We start from the raw sequence: 17,247 nt of genomic DNA, 5'->3' as shown, positions 1-17,247 counted from the left end.
ACTGGAGCTCTTGCCTCATTTCCATTATTTACCGGCGACGCTGCCCCACGCTTCAGCACCCACGGCCCACTTCCAGCTAGCCAGCCATCCTCCCGGGGCACCCACTCCGCCTGTGGGGAGTGACTCCATCTTGGCTGCAATCAACATCCTCCCCCGGCGAGAAGAACAGCAGCGGCGGCCTCCTAACCTGGCCACACACCACAGGTGGCGTCACGGGTGAACTTTATTCAACAATGCCCTATAAATATTCCCCTTTTCAAAAAGCACCCAGGGCACGGAACCGGGCAACGGCCACCAAAGTGACATTGCTCAGTTATACACTGCCTGGGACCGAGTACCCCATAACCCTGGGCAACACATTTGCATTTACCTCGAAAAAGTATGAAGAAAAATGTCAGATCGACATGCAAAAAAAGAAAAAAAGCTTTTACACAGGTCCATCGAAAGAAAAAGAAAACAGTTAATGGTAAGGCACACTGCATTTTGTTTCTTCAATGCACCTTCTGGCAGAAAAAAAAATTATAAAAGCGTTTTGACGCGTTTTTGTTGCGTTTTTGTTCATTTTTGATGCGTTTTACTGCTTTTTTTGCCCATAAGTTTTTGTCCATGAGTTTTTTCACTATATTCAATGGAAAAACAAAAGGGAAAAATGTAAAAACGATTGACATTCTGCTTCGTTTTTCTGCAACCAAAACTGCAAGGAAATAAAGAAGCAAGGAACGCACAACATTTCTGACTTCTCATAGACTTTCCTGGGGAAGGATAATACATGCAGTTTAGGATCATAAACTGCACCAAAAACGCAGCAAAAACTGCACTGTGCGCACAGGGAAACTGCGACACAAGACACTTTTCTTTTTTAGAAAGTTCTTGATTTTTTTAACCACTAAAGTACTAAACTCTTCATCCAAAAGAACAAGTCCTTATACAGCAATGTTGATGCAAAAATGAAAAGAAAAAAAATGCTATGTCTCTTGGAAGAGGGAAGGGTAAAAAACAAAAGGGCAGAAATAAAAAAACAAAGCTCGTGAAAGGAATAATAAACATATTCTTTTGTAACATTATGTTAAGGCCACTTTACACACAGAGATAAATCTTTGGCAGATCTGTGGTTGCAGTGAAATCATGGACATATTGTTCCATTTGTACACAGCCACAAACTGGCACTGATTGTCCACAATTTCACTGCAACCACAGATCTGCCACAGATCTGCCACAGATCTGCCACAGATCTGCCACAGATCTGCCACAGATCTGCCACAGATCTGCCACAGATCTGCCACAGATCTATCTCTGTGTGTGTAAAGTGGCCTTTACTCAACACCTGAGCTACAAATAGTTGGACCCCGGGTATAGGCGCACAACAGTATACACCTGGACTAAATATTACACATACCTTATAAATAACACATAATTATATGTACAGGTAGAAGGGCTGTTTCTCCCAGGACCATCCTTACACTATATACACATACATAACATAATCCTTTCTTTATACAGTTCGGGATTTAAAGTGGGATTTTAGCCATCCTTATGTCACTCGTCTTCAAGGCTGTAATATACCTCGGATCCAGCAGATGGCGCTCTGACCGAGAGGCTGCGCTCATGGTCTCAGCAGTTACACGCGGGTTGATGGAAGGCGGTGACGTCATGTGTGCGACAGAGGTCGGAGAGACCGGAAGTGGCGGCTGGAGGTGAGTGGCGCTTGATGGGAATGTCATTGTAGTGTGCACATGTAGAAAGTGCGGCTTCGTTACAGTGTGTCAGCTTCATACAGTGCAGTGTACACCAAGCTGGCATTGCTTCCGTATGTGTGCGGTCAGTAATATATAGCTATGATGTGTAGTTGACTAGCTGGAATAAGTAGTACATATGCACAGTGTACACACACACACACACACTCACTCTATAGGTAGGAGAGGGAAGGCTCCCTGGCAGTGCCACCTGTGTCGTCCTTACCAGCTCAGGAGGTGCAGCATTTCGGTAATGTCTGCAGACCTCTCTGTGCCCCTATGATCAGAGGTGTCAGCGCTTCCCCTGCAGGTTCAGTACAGAGAATATGACCTGAGAGTATGATAAAGGGCTCCACCCATCCCAGACCTTTCTGGTGAGACCTGTGGATATACCGTGTATGTGATAATGTGGGTCCGACCCACTGCAGGAACTGATCCCCTTATCCCATACGTGGCAGTATTCATAGCAGCTCACGTGTATTTCCACTGCTCCATGTAGATGAGCATTCGGCAGATATTTATCACAAACATTACATATGCCACATATGGGAAAGTCCACGGTCACATCCCTAAACACTATGGACCTGCATATTCGGGGTTAATAGCGTTCTGAAGCAGTGCTACCGCCATACTGAGAGCCCCGCAACCAGGAGGAAATGATCTTTATTCCTCCGGCTTTCAGTCATAGAGCTTTGGCCGGTGCAGGATCAATCACCGCTCAGTACTTGGTGATTGGCAGCAGTAACCGCCCCAGTACTGGCTGACAGCCGCCTCTGTACTGATTCACTGCCTTCTTTGGGGCTCTTGCAGACTGAGCTGTAGCTTTTCTTATTTTTAAAGGGTGGTGGATTAAGACCCTGTGCGCACTTGCCGGTTTTGCTGCATGTTTCGCTGCAGAAAATGTTCATAACATCTCTGCAGTGATTCACCAGCAAATCCTATGGGAAAAAAATGCTGCCACTAGGCGGATTTCGACAGCTGCATGTTTTTGCTGCGGGATTCCCGCAGCAAAAACAATAGCATGTCACTTCTTTTCCGCAGGTAGCTGCGGGATTTCACTCCATTTACTGTAATGTAATCGTGAAATCCCGCAGGGAATAACGCAGGCAGCAAATTCTGTGTGGTTTATTGCGTTTTCCTGCGTTATTCCCTTCGCGTTTTCGGGACATAATGTTCATCACTGCCTGCGTTTTGCAGGGAAGTGATGTCATTATGACAGGAAGAGGAAGCGGAGCACACAGATCAAACACAGACATAGAACACACACATATCGCACTCACACACAGATACAGACATATAGAATGCACATAGAAATCGTACATATAAAAATAAAAAAACGTGGGCTCCGCCGTATTTTTACCGTCCACCGAGGTAAACGCACAGCAGTGGCCCGGTATTCTCAGGCTGGGAAGGGCGAGGGCCAGGGTTAATGCCCCCCCCCCGTCCCGCAGCCGAGAATATCAGCCCGCAGCTGCCCCGGGACTGTCACATCCATTATGCGACAGTCCCGGAGTGTCCCCGGCTCTTCCAGATTGCCGTGATGTGGTAGCAATCAAGGTAATAATGAGTTAATGGTGGCGGATCGCTGCCATTTAAGTCCAGGCTTAATCATGGCAGCGTCTATGAGACAGCTTACATGATTAACCCGTAAGTAAAGTGAATAAACACACACCGAAAAATCCTCTATTTTAAATAAAACACAAAAAAGCCCCCTCTTTCACCCCTTTATTAACCTTTCCCAACCTTTCCCAACACACAGCTCCAGCGTGATCCACGCAGGTCCCACGACGCTTGCAGGCTTGCAAGCTGCGTCTGACACAATGTACTGAATGCAGACTTGTAACGAGACTGCAGGGGTAACCACAGGTCATTTCTCACGGTCGGTAATGTGAACACATTACCGCTCGGGAGAACTGCAGTGTGTCCTCATAGGGACTCTATCTATTGATTGATCTGTCCTCTATCTATTGATTATTTATCCCTCTATCTGTCTATCTATCCATCTATCTATCCATTATCTATCTATCTCTCTATCTCAGAAGGAAATGACCTTTTTTTCCCCTTCAATGTGCTTTATTGCATTGAATGCATTAAAACACGTGTACCAACCCACGGAAAAACCGCACCAAAACGCATGCGGATTTCGGTGTGTTTTTTTTGCGGGTTTTTTCCGCGGGTGCGGAAATCTTTCAGAGCCTGCGGAATTTTCTTAAGAAAATTCCATTTTCTAGTGCACACAGGGCCTTATATTTTTGCATGAATTTTATTATATGGGTCATTACAGTTGTGATGATACTAATTATGCCTAAGTATTTTGCCCATATGAGGCACTTTGCCAAAGAAAATGTTTTTACTCTCCTAAGAGTCTATTCGGTTATTTGTAGGCACACTATGGGACATGACCCAGACGTTTTCTGATTGCTTTTTTAGTGTAATACTGTATGGCAGTACTCTGACATGTATGCACATATTATACAAAAAAAGACAGTTTGTGCTCTGATAATACTTTTTTTGTATTTTGTGTCATGTTCAGTTATGCGCCTGTTCACACGTCAGGTCGATGAGGCTGAGTCAGGCAGTTTTTTTTGTCTATATCAAGAGGGTCATACCTTCTGACCGTGCACCCCTCCCCCAGTTGCCACAGGTAATCTTATCCTATATAGCAGGTTCCTACTTGCCCATACACGGGAGGTTTTTAACCCAGAGAGAGGCTTCAGCATAATGTAGGTACCCAGTTACGAGATATGCCGTGAAGGGGCAACTGGGCAGATATACAAATGGCCATTTCTATATGCTAAATATCTCATTTTTCTTAGATTTTCCTTAGCAGTAATGCAGGTCCATGTTCACACATTCATGGTTTCCATACTTTAGCATTATCAGAGTGCAAACTGTCTTTTTTTGTATTTTATGTCATGTTCAGTTATGCGCCTGTTCACACGTCAGGTCGATGAGGCTGAGTGCAGGCAGTCTTTTTTGTCTGTATGCACGTATTAGACCTGGAGGTATTTGTTACTGCCCCAGCTAGCATGGGTTACAAACAGAGAAAATACACAGGACCAGGGGTTGCATGTCGGCCAATTGATCAATTATATCAACATCTAAGGCGGGCTTTGCACACTGCGACATCGCAGGTGCGATGTCGGTGGGGTCAAATTGAAAATGACGCACTTCCGGCATCGCATGCGACATCGCAGTGTGTAAAGCCTAGATGATACGATTAACGAGCGCAAAAGCATCGTTATCGTATCATCGGTGCAGCGTCGGCGTAATCCATGATTACGCTGACGCGACGGTCCGATGTTGTTCCTCGCTCCTGCGGCAGCACACATCGCTGTGTGTGAAGCCGCAGGAGCGAGGAACATCTCCTACCTGCCTCACTGCGGCTTCCGTAGGATATGCGGAAGGAAAGAGATGGGCAGGATGTTTACATCCTGCTCATCTCCGCCCCTCCGCTCTGATTGGCCGCCTGCCGTGTGACGTCACAGTGACGCCGCACGACCCGCCCCCTTAACAAGGAGGCGGGCCGCCGGCCACAGGGACGTCGCACGGCAGGTGAGTGTGTGTGTGAAGCTGGCGTAGCGATAATTTTCGCTACGCCAGCTATCACCACATATCGCTGCTGCGACGGGGGCGGGCACTATCGCACTCGGCATCGCAGCATCGGGCTGCGATGTCGCAGTGTGCAAAGCCCGCCTAAGTTTATAATTAACAGCAACCATGACTACATATTAATGCTGGACAAGTCGCAAAGAACAGCGTGAAAACCAAGAAGAAGAAACCGACCAAACGTCCAATTGATGTGAAAACAGATTTTTTATTATTATTGATCAGTGCAAGGTGGACATACAGATAAAAGTTATTTAAAAGAAGCACAACAACCAGGAAAGACCAGCAGTGTGACAATTGCCCATATAAATCCCCAGACTAATACAGGCACCATATGTATAATGGCAAAAAACAAAGGAAGGGTATTAATGGGTTGAATGGGATAGAAAATGTGATCAAAAGCACATAATTAAGTTATTTAAGGAATTATTCCCATAAATCAAAACCACTGCGAACTGCTCATTATTAGGCATGTATTAACTGCATAGCAGCCAAACATACAAAAGTGGCAATCGATAAAACGCCACATCAAAAGCAACCTTCTCAAGGATAATATCCAATTGCCTAAGTAAAGATATTATTATACTAGTGCCGGTACAGTCACATATAGGGCCACGTGGGAAGATAAGCACGATCCGTTGCATAATGGGTGAATATTACCAGATATAAGCCAATACTATATAGCAAGATAATGCCTACTCTTACCACGTGTGTGTCAAAGGTTATAACCAGCCGGAATTTCCGCCTACCCGACGGCCGTTTCGGCAAACCGCCTTCGTCAGGGGCGCTTTTGTATGTTTGGCTGCTATGCAGTTAATACATGCCTAATAATGAGCAGTTCGCAGCGGTTTTGATTTATGGGAATAATTCCTTAAATAACTTAATTATGTGCTTTTGATCACATTTTCTATCCCATGCAACCCATTAATACCCTTCCTTTGTTTTTTGCCATTATACATATGGTGCCTGTATTAGTCTGGGGATTTATATGGGCAATTGTCACACTGCTGATCTTACCTGGTTGTTGTGCTTTTTTTTAAATAACTTTTATCTGTATGTCCACCTTGCACTGATCAATAATAATAAAAAATCTGTTTTCACATCAATTGGACGTTTGGTCGGTTTCTTCTTCTTGGTTTTCACCCAGCTAGCATGGCAGCCTGTCACATTCTCTTCTACTGCCAGAGCCAACACTCTCTGGGAATCCCGGTGCTACAGTCACTTTATACCGTGATATCCAAGGGTATAAATGACAGGGATCAGAGTTGTCTCCAGTCCTGGTACCTAGAGCAGGGTATGGTCTGTATGAAACAGCCAGCACTGACATACCACAATGCAGTCACAGCTCCCTCCCTCACACCATAACAGTATATCTGCCTGTAGGTATGACCGCTCACTGTGATGTGCTACAGAGAAACATTATGACAGTGTGACTGGTGATGGGCATGTTGTTTTCAGGATCTGTAGGGGTTTCATCAGCCTCACTGTTCTTGGATTGGTATGTGTAACTGGCAGGCCTTGATAGTTACGCTCGGTAGACACTTATTTGAACCTACAAAAATTATACTGAAACACATGGTATAATCACAATAATTTTTATTGTTAAAAAAAAGATTTTTTTAAAATTACAAAAAAAGAAATGAACTGGAGAAACAAACACAATGAAAATTTTGACCCTGGATGGATCACCTGGGAATAGTTGCCAGTAGATGGTAAATAAATAATCAATTCATGAGATGCTAGCAAAGGACCAGGGGGCACTCACTACGAGTGGAAGAAAAGTGATTCCGGCAGCTAAATAGGAAAGGGTTCTTTACAGTTAGAGCAGTCAGACTGTGGAATGCCCTACCACAAGAGGTAGTAATGGCAGACACTATAACAGCTTTTAAAAAAGGGCTGGATGATTTCCTCAGTACACAAAACATTGTTGGTTATAAATGACTTAGTGACCAAATGTAGAACTGGTGGAGAAAGGTTGAACTAGATGGATTATTAAATTACAGAATCTACACTGAACATATTATCTACCTCTTGACCATCCTAGCTTGTTTGTTGTTTTTTGCTCTTGTAAGGATTTTAACCATTTAATAACAACTGTATATGGAGATATTTTGTATGGATTTTTTTCAGGCTTATTGTCATATTTAATATATTCGGTATTTATTTTTTTGCATAGCACTTGGCACTTTATATATGTAAATTTATATTTAGACTGAATTCATTTCCTGGTTTTTCCATACCCAGTTCCCTATACTATTTTTCCATCAATGCCCTTGCTAGCATCTCATGATTTGATTATTTATTTACCATCTACTGGCAACTATTCCCAAGTGATCCATCCAGGGTCAAAATTGTCATTGTTTTTTTTTTCTCCAGTTTTTTCCTTTTTGTAATTTCAACTTTTTTTTTTAACAATAAAAATTATTGTGATCATACCATGTGTTTCAGTATAATTTTTGTAGGTTCAAATATATATATATATACAGTTAGGTCCAGAAATATTTGGACAGTGACACAAGTTTTGTTATTTTAGCTGTTTACAAAAACATGTTCAGAAATACAATTATATATATAATATGGGCTGAAAGTGCACACTCCCAGCTGCAATATGAGAGTTTTCACATCCAAATCGGAGAAAGGGTTTAGGAATCATAGCTCTGTAATGCATAGCCTCCTCTTTTTAAAGGGACCAAAAGTAATTGGACAAGGGACTCTAAGGGCTGCAATTAACTCTGAAGGCGTCTCCCTCGTTAACCTGTAATCAATGAAGTAGTTAAAAGGTCTGGGGTTGATTACAGGTGTGTGGTTTTGCATTTGGAAGCTGTTGCTGTGACCAGACAATATGCGGTCTAAGGAACTCTCAATTGAGGTGAAGTAGAACATCCTGAGGCTGAAAAAAAAGAAAAAATCCATCAGAGAGATAGCAGACATGCTTGGAGTAGCAAAATCAACAGTCGGGTACATTCTGAGAAAAAAGGAATTGACTGGTGAGCTTGGGAACTCAAAAAGGCCTGGGCGTCCACGGATGACAACAGTGGTGGATGATCGCCGCATACTTTCTTTGGTGAAGAAGAACCCGTTCACAACATCAACTGAAGTCCAGAACACTCTCAGTAAAGTAGGTGTATCTGTCTCTAAGTCAACAGTAAAGAGAAGACTCCATGAAAGTAAATACAAAGGGTTCACATCTAGATGCAAACCATTCATCAATTCCAAAAATAGACAGGCCAGAGTTAAATTTGCTGAAAAACACCTCATGAAGCCAGCTCAGTTCTGGAAAAGTATTCTATGGACAGATGAGACAAAGATCAATCTGTACCAGAATGATGGGAAGAAAAAAGTTTGGAGAAGAAAGGGAACGGCACATGATCCAAGGCACACCATATCCTCTGTAAAACATGGTGGAGGCAACGTGATGGCATGGGCTTGCATGGCTTTCAATGGCACTGGGTCACTTGTGTTTATTGATGACATAACAGCAGACAAGAGTAGCCGGATGAATTCTGAAGTGTACCGGGATATACTTTCAGCCCAGATTCAGCCAAATGCCGCAAAGTTGATCGGACGGCGCTTCATAGTACAGATGGACAATGACCCCAAGCATACAGCCAAAGCTACCCAGGAGTTCATGAGTGCAAAAAAGTGGAACATTCTGCAATGGTCAAGTCAATCACCAGATCTTAACCCAATTGAGCATGCATTTCACTTGCTCAAATCCAGACTTAAGACGGAAAGACCCACAAACAAGCAAGACCTGAAGGCTGCGGCTGTAAAGGCCTGGCAAAGCATTAAGAAGGAGGAAACCCAGCGTTTGGTGATGTCCATGGGTTCCAGACTTAAGGCAGTGATTGCCTCCAAAGGATTCGCAACAAAATATTGAAAATAAAAATATTTTGTTTGGGTTTGGTTTATTTGTCCAATTACTTTTGACCTCCTAAAATGTGGAGTGTTTGTAAAGAAATGTGTACAATTCCTACAATTTCTATCAGATATTTTTGTTCAAACCTTCAAATTAAACGTTACAATCTGCACTTGAATTCTGTTGTAGAGGTTTCATTTCAAATCCAATGTGGTGGCATGCAGAGCCCAACTCGCGAAAATTGTGTCACTGTCCAAAGATTTCTGGACCTAACTGTATGTATGTATGTATATATATATATATATATATATATATATATATATATATATATATATATATATATATATACTGGAACCACTAATATGACTTTTTGTTTATCAGTTGACACTTAGTTCTGTCGGAGTCCCCCAAAACTGTATTTCACCGCAAACCTCGACAGAGCCCCGTTGGAGCCGTTCACTTGAATGAAACCGGCAGAATCTCTCTGGCCTGTCTTTGTTGCAGTATTTTTTTTTTTAGACTTACACAAAAGTGATTAGTAGTGAATACTGCCAGGATGGCGGCCAGACAGGGTCCACAGTGACTCCATCAGCCTCATCCAAGTGAATATAAAACCTAAAATAATGTAGCCCCAATTTACCAAAGATAGAGGTGGGGATACAAAAGAGAGAGGACCACGGATAATCAAAGTGAAATACAAGATTTATTAATTGTACATAAAGGTGATACAGGACACACAGTGGAGGCAGGCTAGATGGAAACAACCCACAGCAATACCAGGACACACCACCAGATGGCAAAACCTGCTGACAGGCAGCAATATAATGGAGGATTGTACAAGGTGTAAAATGGCCCGTAAAAAGTCAAAAGGGACAGTGTGAAGAATGGGGTAATAAGTAGGAGATCTGTAAAATCCCCTAAGAAGTCCCAATGGCAAGGGGGCATAAGTAATTAGTCAGTATCCAAGTGAATGTCTCTGTTAAGGCCCAGTCACACTAAACAACTTACCAGCGATCCCAACAACGATCCAACCTCATAGGGATCGCTGGTAAGTTGCTAGGAGGTCGCTGGGGAGATGTCACACTAGTGACACTCCAGCGATCCCACCAGCAACCTGCCCTGGCAGGGATCGCTGGAGCGTCGCTACACGAGTTGCTGGTGAGCTGTCACACAGGCAGATCTCACCAGTGACCAGCCCCCTGCCAGCAGCGACGCGTGGAAGCGATGCTGCGCTTGGTAACTAAGGTAAATATCAGGTAACCAACCCGATATTTACCTTGGTTACCAGCGCACACCGCTTAGCGCTGGCTCCCTGCACTCCTAGCCACAGTACACATCGGGTTAATTACCCGATGTGTACTCTGCTACGTGTGCAGGCAGCAGGAGCCGGCTTCTGCGGAGGCTGGTAACCACGGTAAACATCGGGTAACCAAGAAGCCCTTACCTTAGTTACCCAATATTTACCTTTGTTACCAACGTCCCCGCTCTCACGCTGCCAGTGCCGGCTCCTGCTCCCTGCACACATAGCCAGACTACACATCGGGTAATTAACCCGATGTGTACTGTGGCTACATGTGCACAGAGCAGGAGCCGGCACTGGCAGCGCGAGAGCGGGGACGCTGGTAACGAAGGTAAATATCGGGTAACCAAGGTAAGGGCTTCTTGGTTACCCGATGTTTACATTGGTTACCAGCATCTGCAGAAGCCGGCTCCTGCTGCCTGCACATTCAGTTGTTGCTCTGTCGCTGTCACACACAGCGATGTGTGCTTCACAGCGGGAGAGCAACAACTAAAAAATGGCCCAGGACATTCAGCAACAACCAACGACCTCACAGCAGGGGCCAGGTTGTTGCTGGATGTCACACACAGCGACATTGCTGCTACGTCACAAAAGTTGTTCCTTAGCAGCGATGTTGCTAGCGATGTTGCTTAATGTGACGTGGCCTTTAGTGTACCAGTCAGAATACACATTTTTTCGGGATTCCTACAGAAATCCCAACATAGTGCTCAGGGGCGAGCACTGTGTTAGTATGAACCTAGCCTTACAAGGAACCTCTTCTAATGTCTTAATGTAAATGCCATAGCGGCCCTGTCAGCGATGAATTAATATTGAACTAGAAATGTGTTATTCACTGTGCAATATCTGTTGGTTCAGGTGTTCTCAGTTGGCACTATGTCAGTCGTACGCACCACTGTTCATGCCAAATGGATTGTAGGAAAAGTAATTGGGACAAAGATGAGAAAAACCGCTAAAGTACGAGTGACAAGGATGGTGCTGGACTCCTACTTACTAAAGGTGCGTGCAGCTTTTGTATTCTCTCTTTGTAGGCTACGTTCATATTATAGAAATGCATTATGCTGAACTTTCAGTAATGGCAGGGGTCGGGAAGCTAAGGCTCGCGAGCCAGATGTGGCTCTTCTGATGGCTGCATCTGGCTCGCTGACAAATCTTTAATAAAAAAACACCATATTTTCCAGTTTGAAATGATGCACATATTTTTCTTCCAAAAATGGGGGGGTGTCTTACAAACTGCATATGGCTTACCCGGGGTGGCAGGGTTGGCGATACTGCAGGCTCGTGGGATTTCACAGCGGCGAGCCCACAGTAGCCGGCGGGCTGCTTTGAATCTCCTGCAGTTGATGAGATTGACTTCAAGAAAATTTGCGCAGAGGCAGCGCGTGCACAGATAGGACTCCGCGGACATTTTCTTGAAGTTCATTGCGTCGATCTGCGCATGTGCCATGGCCATTTTTTTTAAGTCAATCTCGTCAACTGCGGGAGATTCAAAGCAGCCCGCCAGCAGATCAGTGGCACCCGACGCTGTGACACCCCATGAGCCCACAGCAGTATCACCGACCCTCTGCACACTGACCCTCTTGAGCTGCGACACCCCTTCCTCCGTACCTGGAGCATTGCCTACCCTGCCTCCTGGGACCTTCTGAGCCGCTCCACCACCGTCACTCCACCCTGGTGAGTATGGCTCTCACGGAATTACATTTTAAAGTATGTGGCGTTCATGGCTCTCTCAGCCAAAAAGGTTCCCGACCCCTGAGTTAGGGGTTTCGCCTTCATACTTGAAACCAGTCGTCTGACGTTTCCCTGATGTGGCTATTCACTTAAGAGAAACAAACAGTCAAAAAATGGAAAGCTTGACTCCATTTGAAGTCAGTACATTCTTCAAAACACATTAAGGCCTCCTTCACACATCTGTGTTGTGTGATGTCCATTTTCACACATACTGGAGACACGAACTCACGTAGACCCATTAAAATCAATGGGTTTGGTCACACATCCATGTTTTCACACTTCCCCTGTGTCCATGTGCTCCACATGGCGACATGTCTATTTTCTGCCTGCGACACGGGTGTGACACAGACCACTCACTGATGTGATCCATGTGACACGTTCCAGAGAAAACACAAGTCACATAAAAAGAAAAAACTTTAATACTTACCCATCTCTGGCGGTGCTGTCTCTGCCTTTGCTGTTTTTCCTCCCGCTCATTATGCTCATGCATATTCACTGCACTGACCTGGAAGTAACAGCAGCACCAGGGACAGGTAAGTATACAAGTTAATTCTGTCCATGTGCTATCTTGATGTCACACAGATAGCACAGGGACAGCACACGGAAAACGGACACATGCACCTTCACCACGGAACGTGCAAAACATTCGTCTTTTGCACAGATGTGTGAAGGAGACCTAATGTAGTCTACAACACTTTTTTATGCTTAGTCATGTGAATTTTATTAGTGCACATACAGCAGCAAGGAAGACTAAATGTTGTTTTTCATTTTAGTATTACAACAAGAGGAAGACTTACTTTGCGCACGATGCAGAGCAGAAGTGCACAGTCGGCGATGTTGTGCTGCTGAAAGCTTTACCCGAAAGAAGAAGCAAGCACGTCACTCACGAACTGTCTGAAATCGTTTTTAAGGTTGGCAGAGTGGTCGACCCTTTAACTGGGAAGCTCTGTGCGGGCAGCAAATTTCTTGAGAGTTTAGAGGACATTAAGGTAGATGATCTGGATAAACATCTCCAAGATCTGAAAATCTCAGCTGGAATAAGTGAAGAGAACACTGCAGACTCATGAAGATCTCTACTTATCCCCTACAGAACCTTGGTGTATTAGAAATGTTACCTCGCACAGGCGGCATTAAATTTGACCTTTTTCTACATTTCATTGTTTTATTTTCTACTGAGATAATTGTTTTGATGTTAAGTTCATTACTTTCTCTCAGGCTGATGACTTTGCACGCTGCGACATCGCTAGCCGATTGTAGCTATGTCGAGCGCGATAGTCCCCGCCCCCGTTGCAGATGCGATATCTTCTGATAGCTGTCGTAGTGAACATTATTGCTACGGCAGCTTCACATGCACTTACCTGCCCTGCGACGTTGCTCTGGCCGGTGACCCGCCTCCTTCCTAAGGGGACGGTTCATTCGGCATCACAGCGACGTCACACGGCAGGCAGCCAATAGAAGCGGAGGGGTGGAGATGAGCGGGACATAAACATCCCGCCCACCTCCTTCCTTCCTCATTGCAGGCGGGACGCAGGTAGGAGGTATTCCTCGCTCCTGCAGCTTCACACACAGCGATGTGTGCTGCCACAGGAACGAGGAACAACATCATACCTGTCACTACAGCGAAATTATGGAAATGACCGACACTACACAGATCACCGATTTTCGACGCATCTGCGATCGTTTATCGGTGCATCTAGGCTTTACACGTTGCGACGTCGTTACCGGCGCCGGATGTGTGTCACTTTCGATTTGACCCCGACGAGATCGCAGTAGCGATGTCGCAACGTGCAAAGTACCCCTTAAACAGGTTGTCCAGTTGTGACATATTTTTGATTTATGTGATCAGTATCAGATCGGTGGGGGGCTAACACCCAAAACCCCAACATTTTTAATAGAGCTGCAAAGTGCTTCTCCATTTATTGTATAGTGGCCCCTGATGGGTACAGCAGAACAGCATCTATTCCGGAGAATACGAGCTGATCTGCACTACCCAGCATTGGCACACATTAATTAGAGCTTCGCTTTATAGCTTCATCCAAAATATTTTCATCTGCAATAACAGCTGATTTGTGGGAGTGCTGGATATTACACCCCATGAATCTGATGTTGATGAGCTTTCCTTTGGATAGGCAATCATTGTGTAGATACCAGACATCCCCTTTAGCATGATAACGGACTGCATTGACATTGCATTGTATTGATCAGCTGTATGTCACCAGCCCCATCTCTCACACATCTTCAGTTTTAAATTGTAATATCATCTGAACATTATGGGCTGAGGTTGCATTTGGGAGCATTGTCCCTTTTACAGGCTTCAGCTGAGCAACAGCTTTAGGCCTCATTCACACGTGTTTAACCATGTACGTGAAAAAAAGGTGTCATTGGTGTTTTGGATCAGTTTATCCATTTTTACAATCAGTGTTTTTCACGGATGGATAAATAAACGAATGACAAAGCTTGTCCTGTACTTTGTCATATTAAACACATTACAGCACATGGATGCACATGGGAATCATATTCATTGAAGATTCGATAAGTGCATGTCCCCAATCTGCAGCAACAAAAAACACTGCTGATTTCACACTGCAGAAACTCCACAGCGGAAATGTCCCATTGTCCAAATCCTTCTACGTTTTGAACACAGCCCTATAAATGGAATCATTGATATCCTTTATGGATCCAGGAAAAATTAAGCCATGCGCTATCGAGTGCCGTATTACTGGTAGCACCACTCAGCGATAGGAGCTATTATGCCAGCAATATGGTTGGCGCCACTCATTGGCTGCAGAGGTCATGTGCTGGCCATGTGCAAGCAAACACCAGGGGACTGCAGAGGTAAGAAGAGTTTGTTTTATGACACATGTTTTGGATTTTTATACATTTTTTATATGATACAAAACGGTTCTATTTTGCTGCTAAGCCTACATATTGCAAAAGGGATTTCACACCATCTCTTCGTGCAAACTGTTTGTATATGGACAATTTTCTGACCATTAAAGGGAATCTGTCAATAAAGCGGGCTTTACAAGCTACGATATATCATACGATATGTCGTCGGGGTCACGTCGTTATTGACGCACATCCGGCATCGTTTGCCATATCGTAGAGTGTGAACGAGCAAAAATACTTACCTTATCGTTGCTCGTTGACACGTCACTCATTTTCAAAATATCGAACGTCCTTCTGTGCTCCGGTTGTTCATCGTTCCCGAGACAGCACACATCGCTCCGTGTGACTCCCCGGGAACGATGAACTGCAGCTTACCTGCGTCCCGCCGTCAATGGGGAAGGAAGAAGGTGGGCGGGATGTTACGTCCCGCTCATCTCCGCCCCTACGCTTCTATTGGCCGGCCGCTGTGTGACGTCACTGTGATGCCGAACATCCCTCCCCCTTCAGGAAGAGGATGTTCACTGCCCACAGCGAGGTCGTTTGGAAGGTAAGTACGTATGACCGGGGGTTACAGCATTGTGCGACACGGGCAACAAATTGCCCGTGCCGCACAAACAATCGGGGCGGGTGCGATCCCACGATTAATTGCAGCTTGTAAAGCAGGCTTAAGATCAAATTTCCCAAATTTCATATATGGCGATGCAGATCTTTGGAAGATAAATCCATTGATGCCTTTTATATCATCTATATGTTGCTGCATTTCTGAATAATTAGTGTTTCCATTCAAACGCAAGTGATGTGTTATGTGCTCCTAGACAGAGCACTGCCCAAACCTCTGCCAGAACCAGCCTCTTCAGCTTGACTGCTTACCTTTAGGTGTCAGGCAAGGAAATCAGATAGTGAGCTATTGATTACGCTAAAGAGGCTGGTGTTAAGCTGGTGTCACACACAGCGACAATGACAACGACGTCGGTGCTACGTCACCATTTTCTGTGACGTTGCAGCGACGTCCCGTCGCTGTGTGTGACATCCAGCAACGACCTGGCCCCTGCTGTGAGGTCGCCGGTCGTTGCTGAATGTCCAGCTTCATTTTTTGGTCGTCACTCTCCCGCTGTGACACACACATCGCTGTGTGTGACAGCGAGAGAGCGACGAAATGAAGCGAGCAGGGAGCAGGAGCCGGCGTCTGGCAGCTGCGGTAAGCTGTAACCACTGTAAACATCGGGTAACCAAGGGGAGACCTTTCCCTGGTTACCCGATATTTACCTTCGTTACCAGCCTCCGCTCTTGCTGCCAGCGCCGGCTTCTGCTCTGTGCACATGTGGCTGCAGTACACATCAGGTAATTAACCCGATGTGTACTGTAGCTAGGAGAGCAAGGAGCCAGCGCTAAGCAGTGCGCGCGGCTCCCTGCTCTCTGCACTGTGACATGTAGCTGCAGCACACATCGGGTTAATTAACCCGATGTGTACTGTACCTAGGAGAGCAAGGAGCCAGCGCTAAGCGCGGCTCCCTGCTCTCTGCACATGTAGCACAGCGACGTTATGATCGCTGCTTTTGCTGTGTTTGACAGCTAAGCAGTGATCATAACAGCGACTTACAAGGTCGCTGTTACGTCACCGAAAATGGTGACGTAACAGCGACGTCGTTGTCGCTGTCGCTTAGTGTGAACCCAGCTTTAGGCGGGCAACAGTGTCTGGAGGCAGTGGCTTGTTGTGTGCTGTGTCACAATGAGAACACAACTGCTCAGATGCAAATGAATAGAAAATGCTAACTATTCAGGAATGCAGCAACAGATAGAAGATTAAAAAGTGTCTATGGATTTGTATTTCAAAGACCTGCATGCCTATATGTGTTCTCGTTAACTTCCATTTATTGCTGCTGCTTTAATGCACACCATGCATTTAAAATACATAGAAGAAATCGATTCTATGTACTTACATGTAAGGATGATTTTGGGGTATTCTTTGCATAGTATGGAGAAATATCCGCTGGCTCCTTGCTAAATGGCACAATATTCGCTTAGTTTCTGCTGTCGTTTTTGCTTAGTTCAGCATTAAGGTAAATGACGTGTTACCGCAGGCCAGGGAGTGTTTGCAGCAGACAAGCAGACACATATATGATCAATCT

General features: G+C 44.9%; 1 protein-coding gene across 2 annotated transcripts; it reads left to right on the top strand.

Moving 5' to 3' along the window:
- The first annotated feature begins 1,590 nt into the window (after nucleotides 1-1,590).
- Nucleotides 1,591-14,686, top strand: MRPS17 (mitochondrial ribosomal protein S17). Of its 2 annotated transcripts, none has more exons than XM_075334229.1 (3): nucleotides 1,591-1,694; nucleotides 11,357-11,497; nucleotides 13,003-14,686. In XM_075334229.1, the coding sequence occupies exons 2-3, from the start codon at nucleotides 11,375-11,377 to the stop codon at nucleotides 13,294-13,296; spliced, it is 417 nt and encodes a 138-aa protein (XP_075190344.1). In that variant the 5' UTR covers nucleotides 1,591-1,694; nucleotides 11,357-11,374; the 3' UTR covers nucleotides 13,297-14,686. The 2 variants fall into 2 exon arrangements, with proteins under 2 accessions (XP_075190344.1, XP_075190343.1); XM_075334228.1 differs by lacking the exon at nucleotides 1,591-1,694 and adding an exon at nucleotides 1,721-1,818.
- Nucleotides 14,687-17,247: the final 2,561 nt, after the last annotated feature.

This window comes from Anomaloglossus baeobatrachus, chromosome 2 (genome assembly GCF_048569485.1).
Source record: "Anomaloglossus baeobatrachus isolate aAnoBae1 chromosome 2, aAnoBae1.hap1, whole genome shotgun sequence".
NCBI lineage: Eukaryota > Metazoa > Chordata > Amphibia > Anura > Aromobatidae > Anomaloglossus > Anomaloglossus baeobatrachus.
The sequence above is the reverse complement of the archived record's forward strand: the minus strand, read 5'-3'. Positions and strand labels throughout refer to the sequence as shown.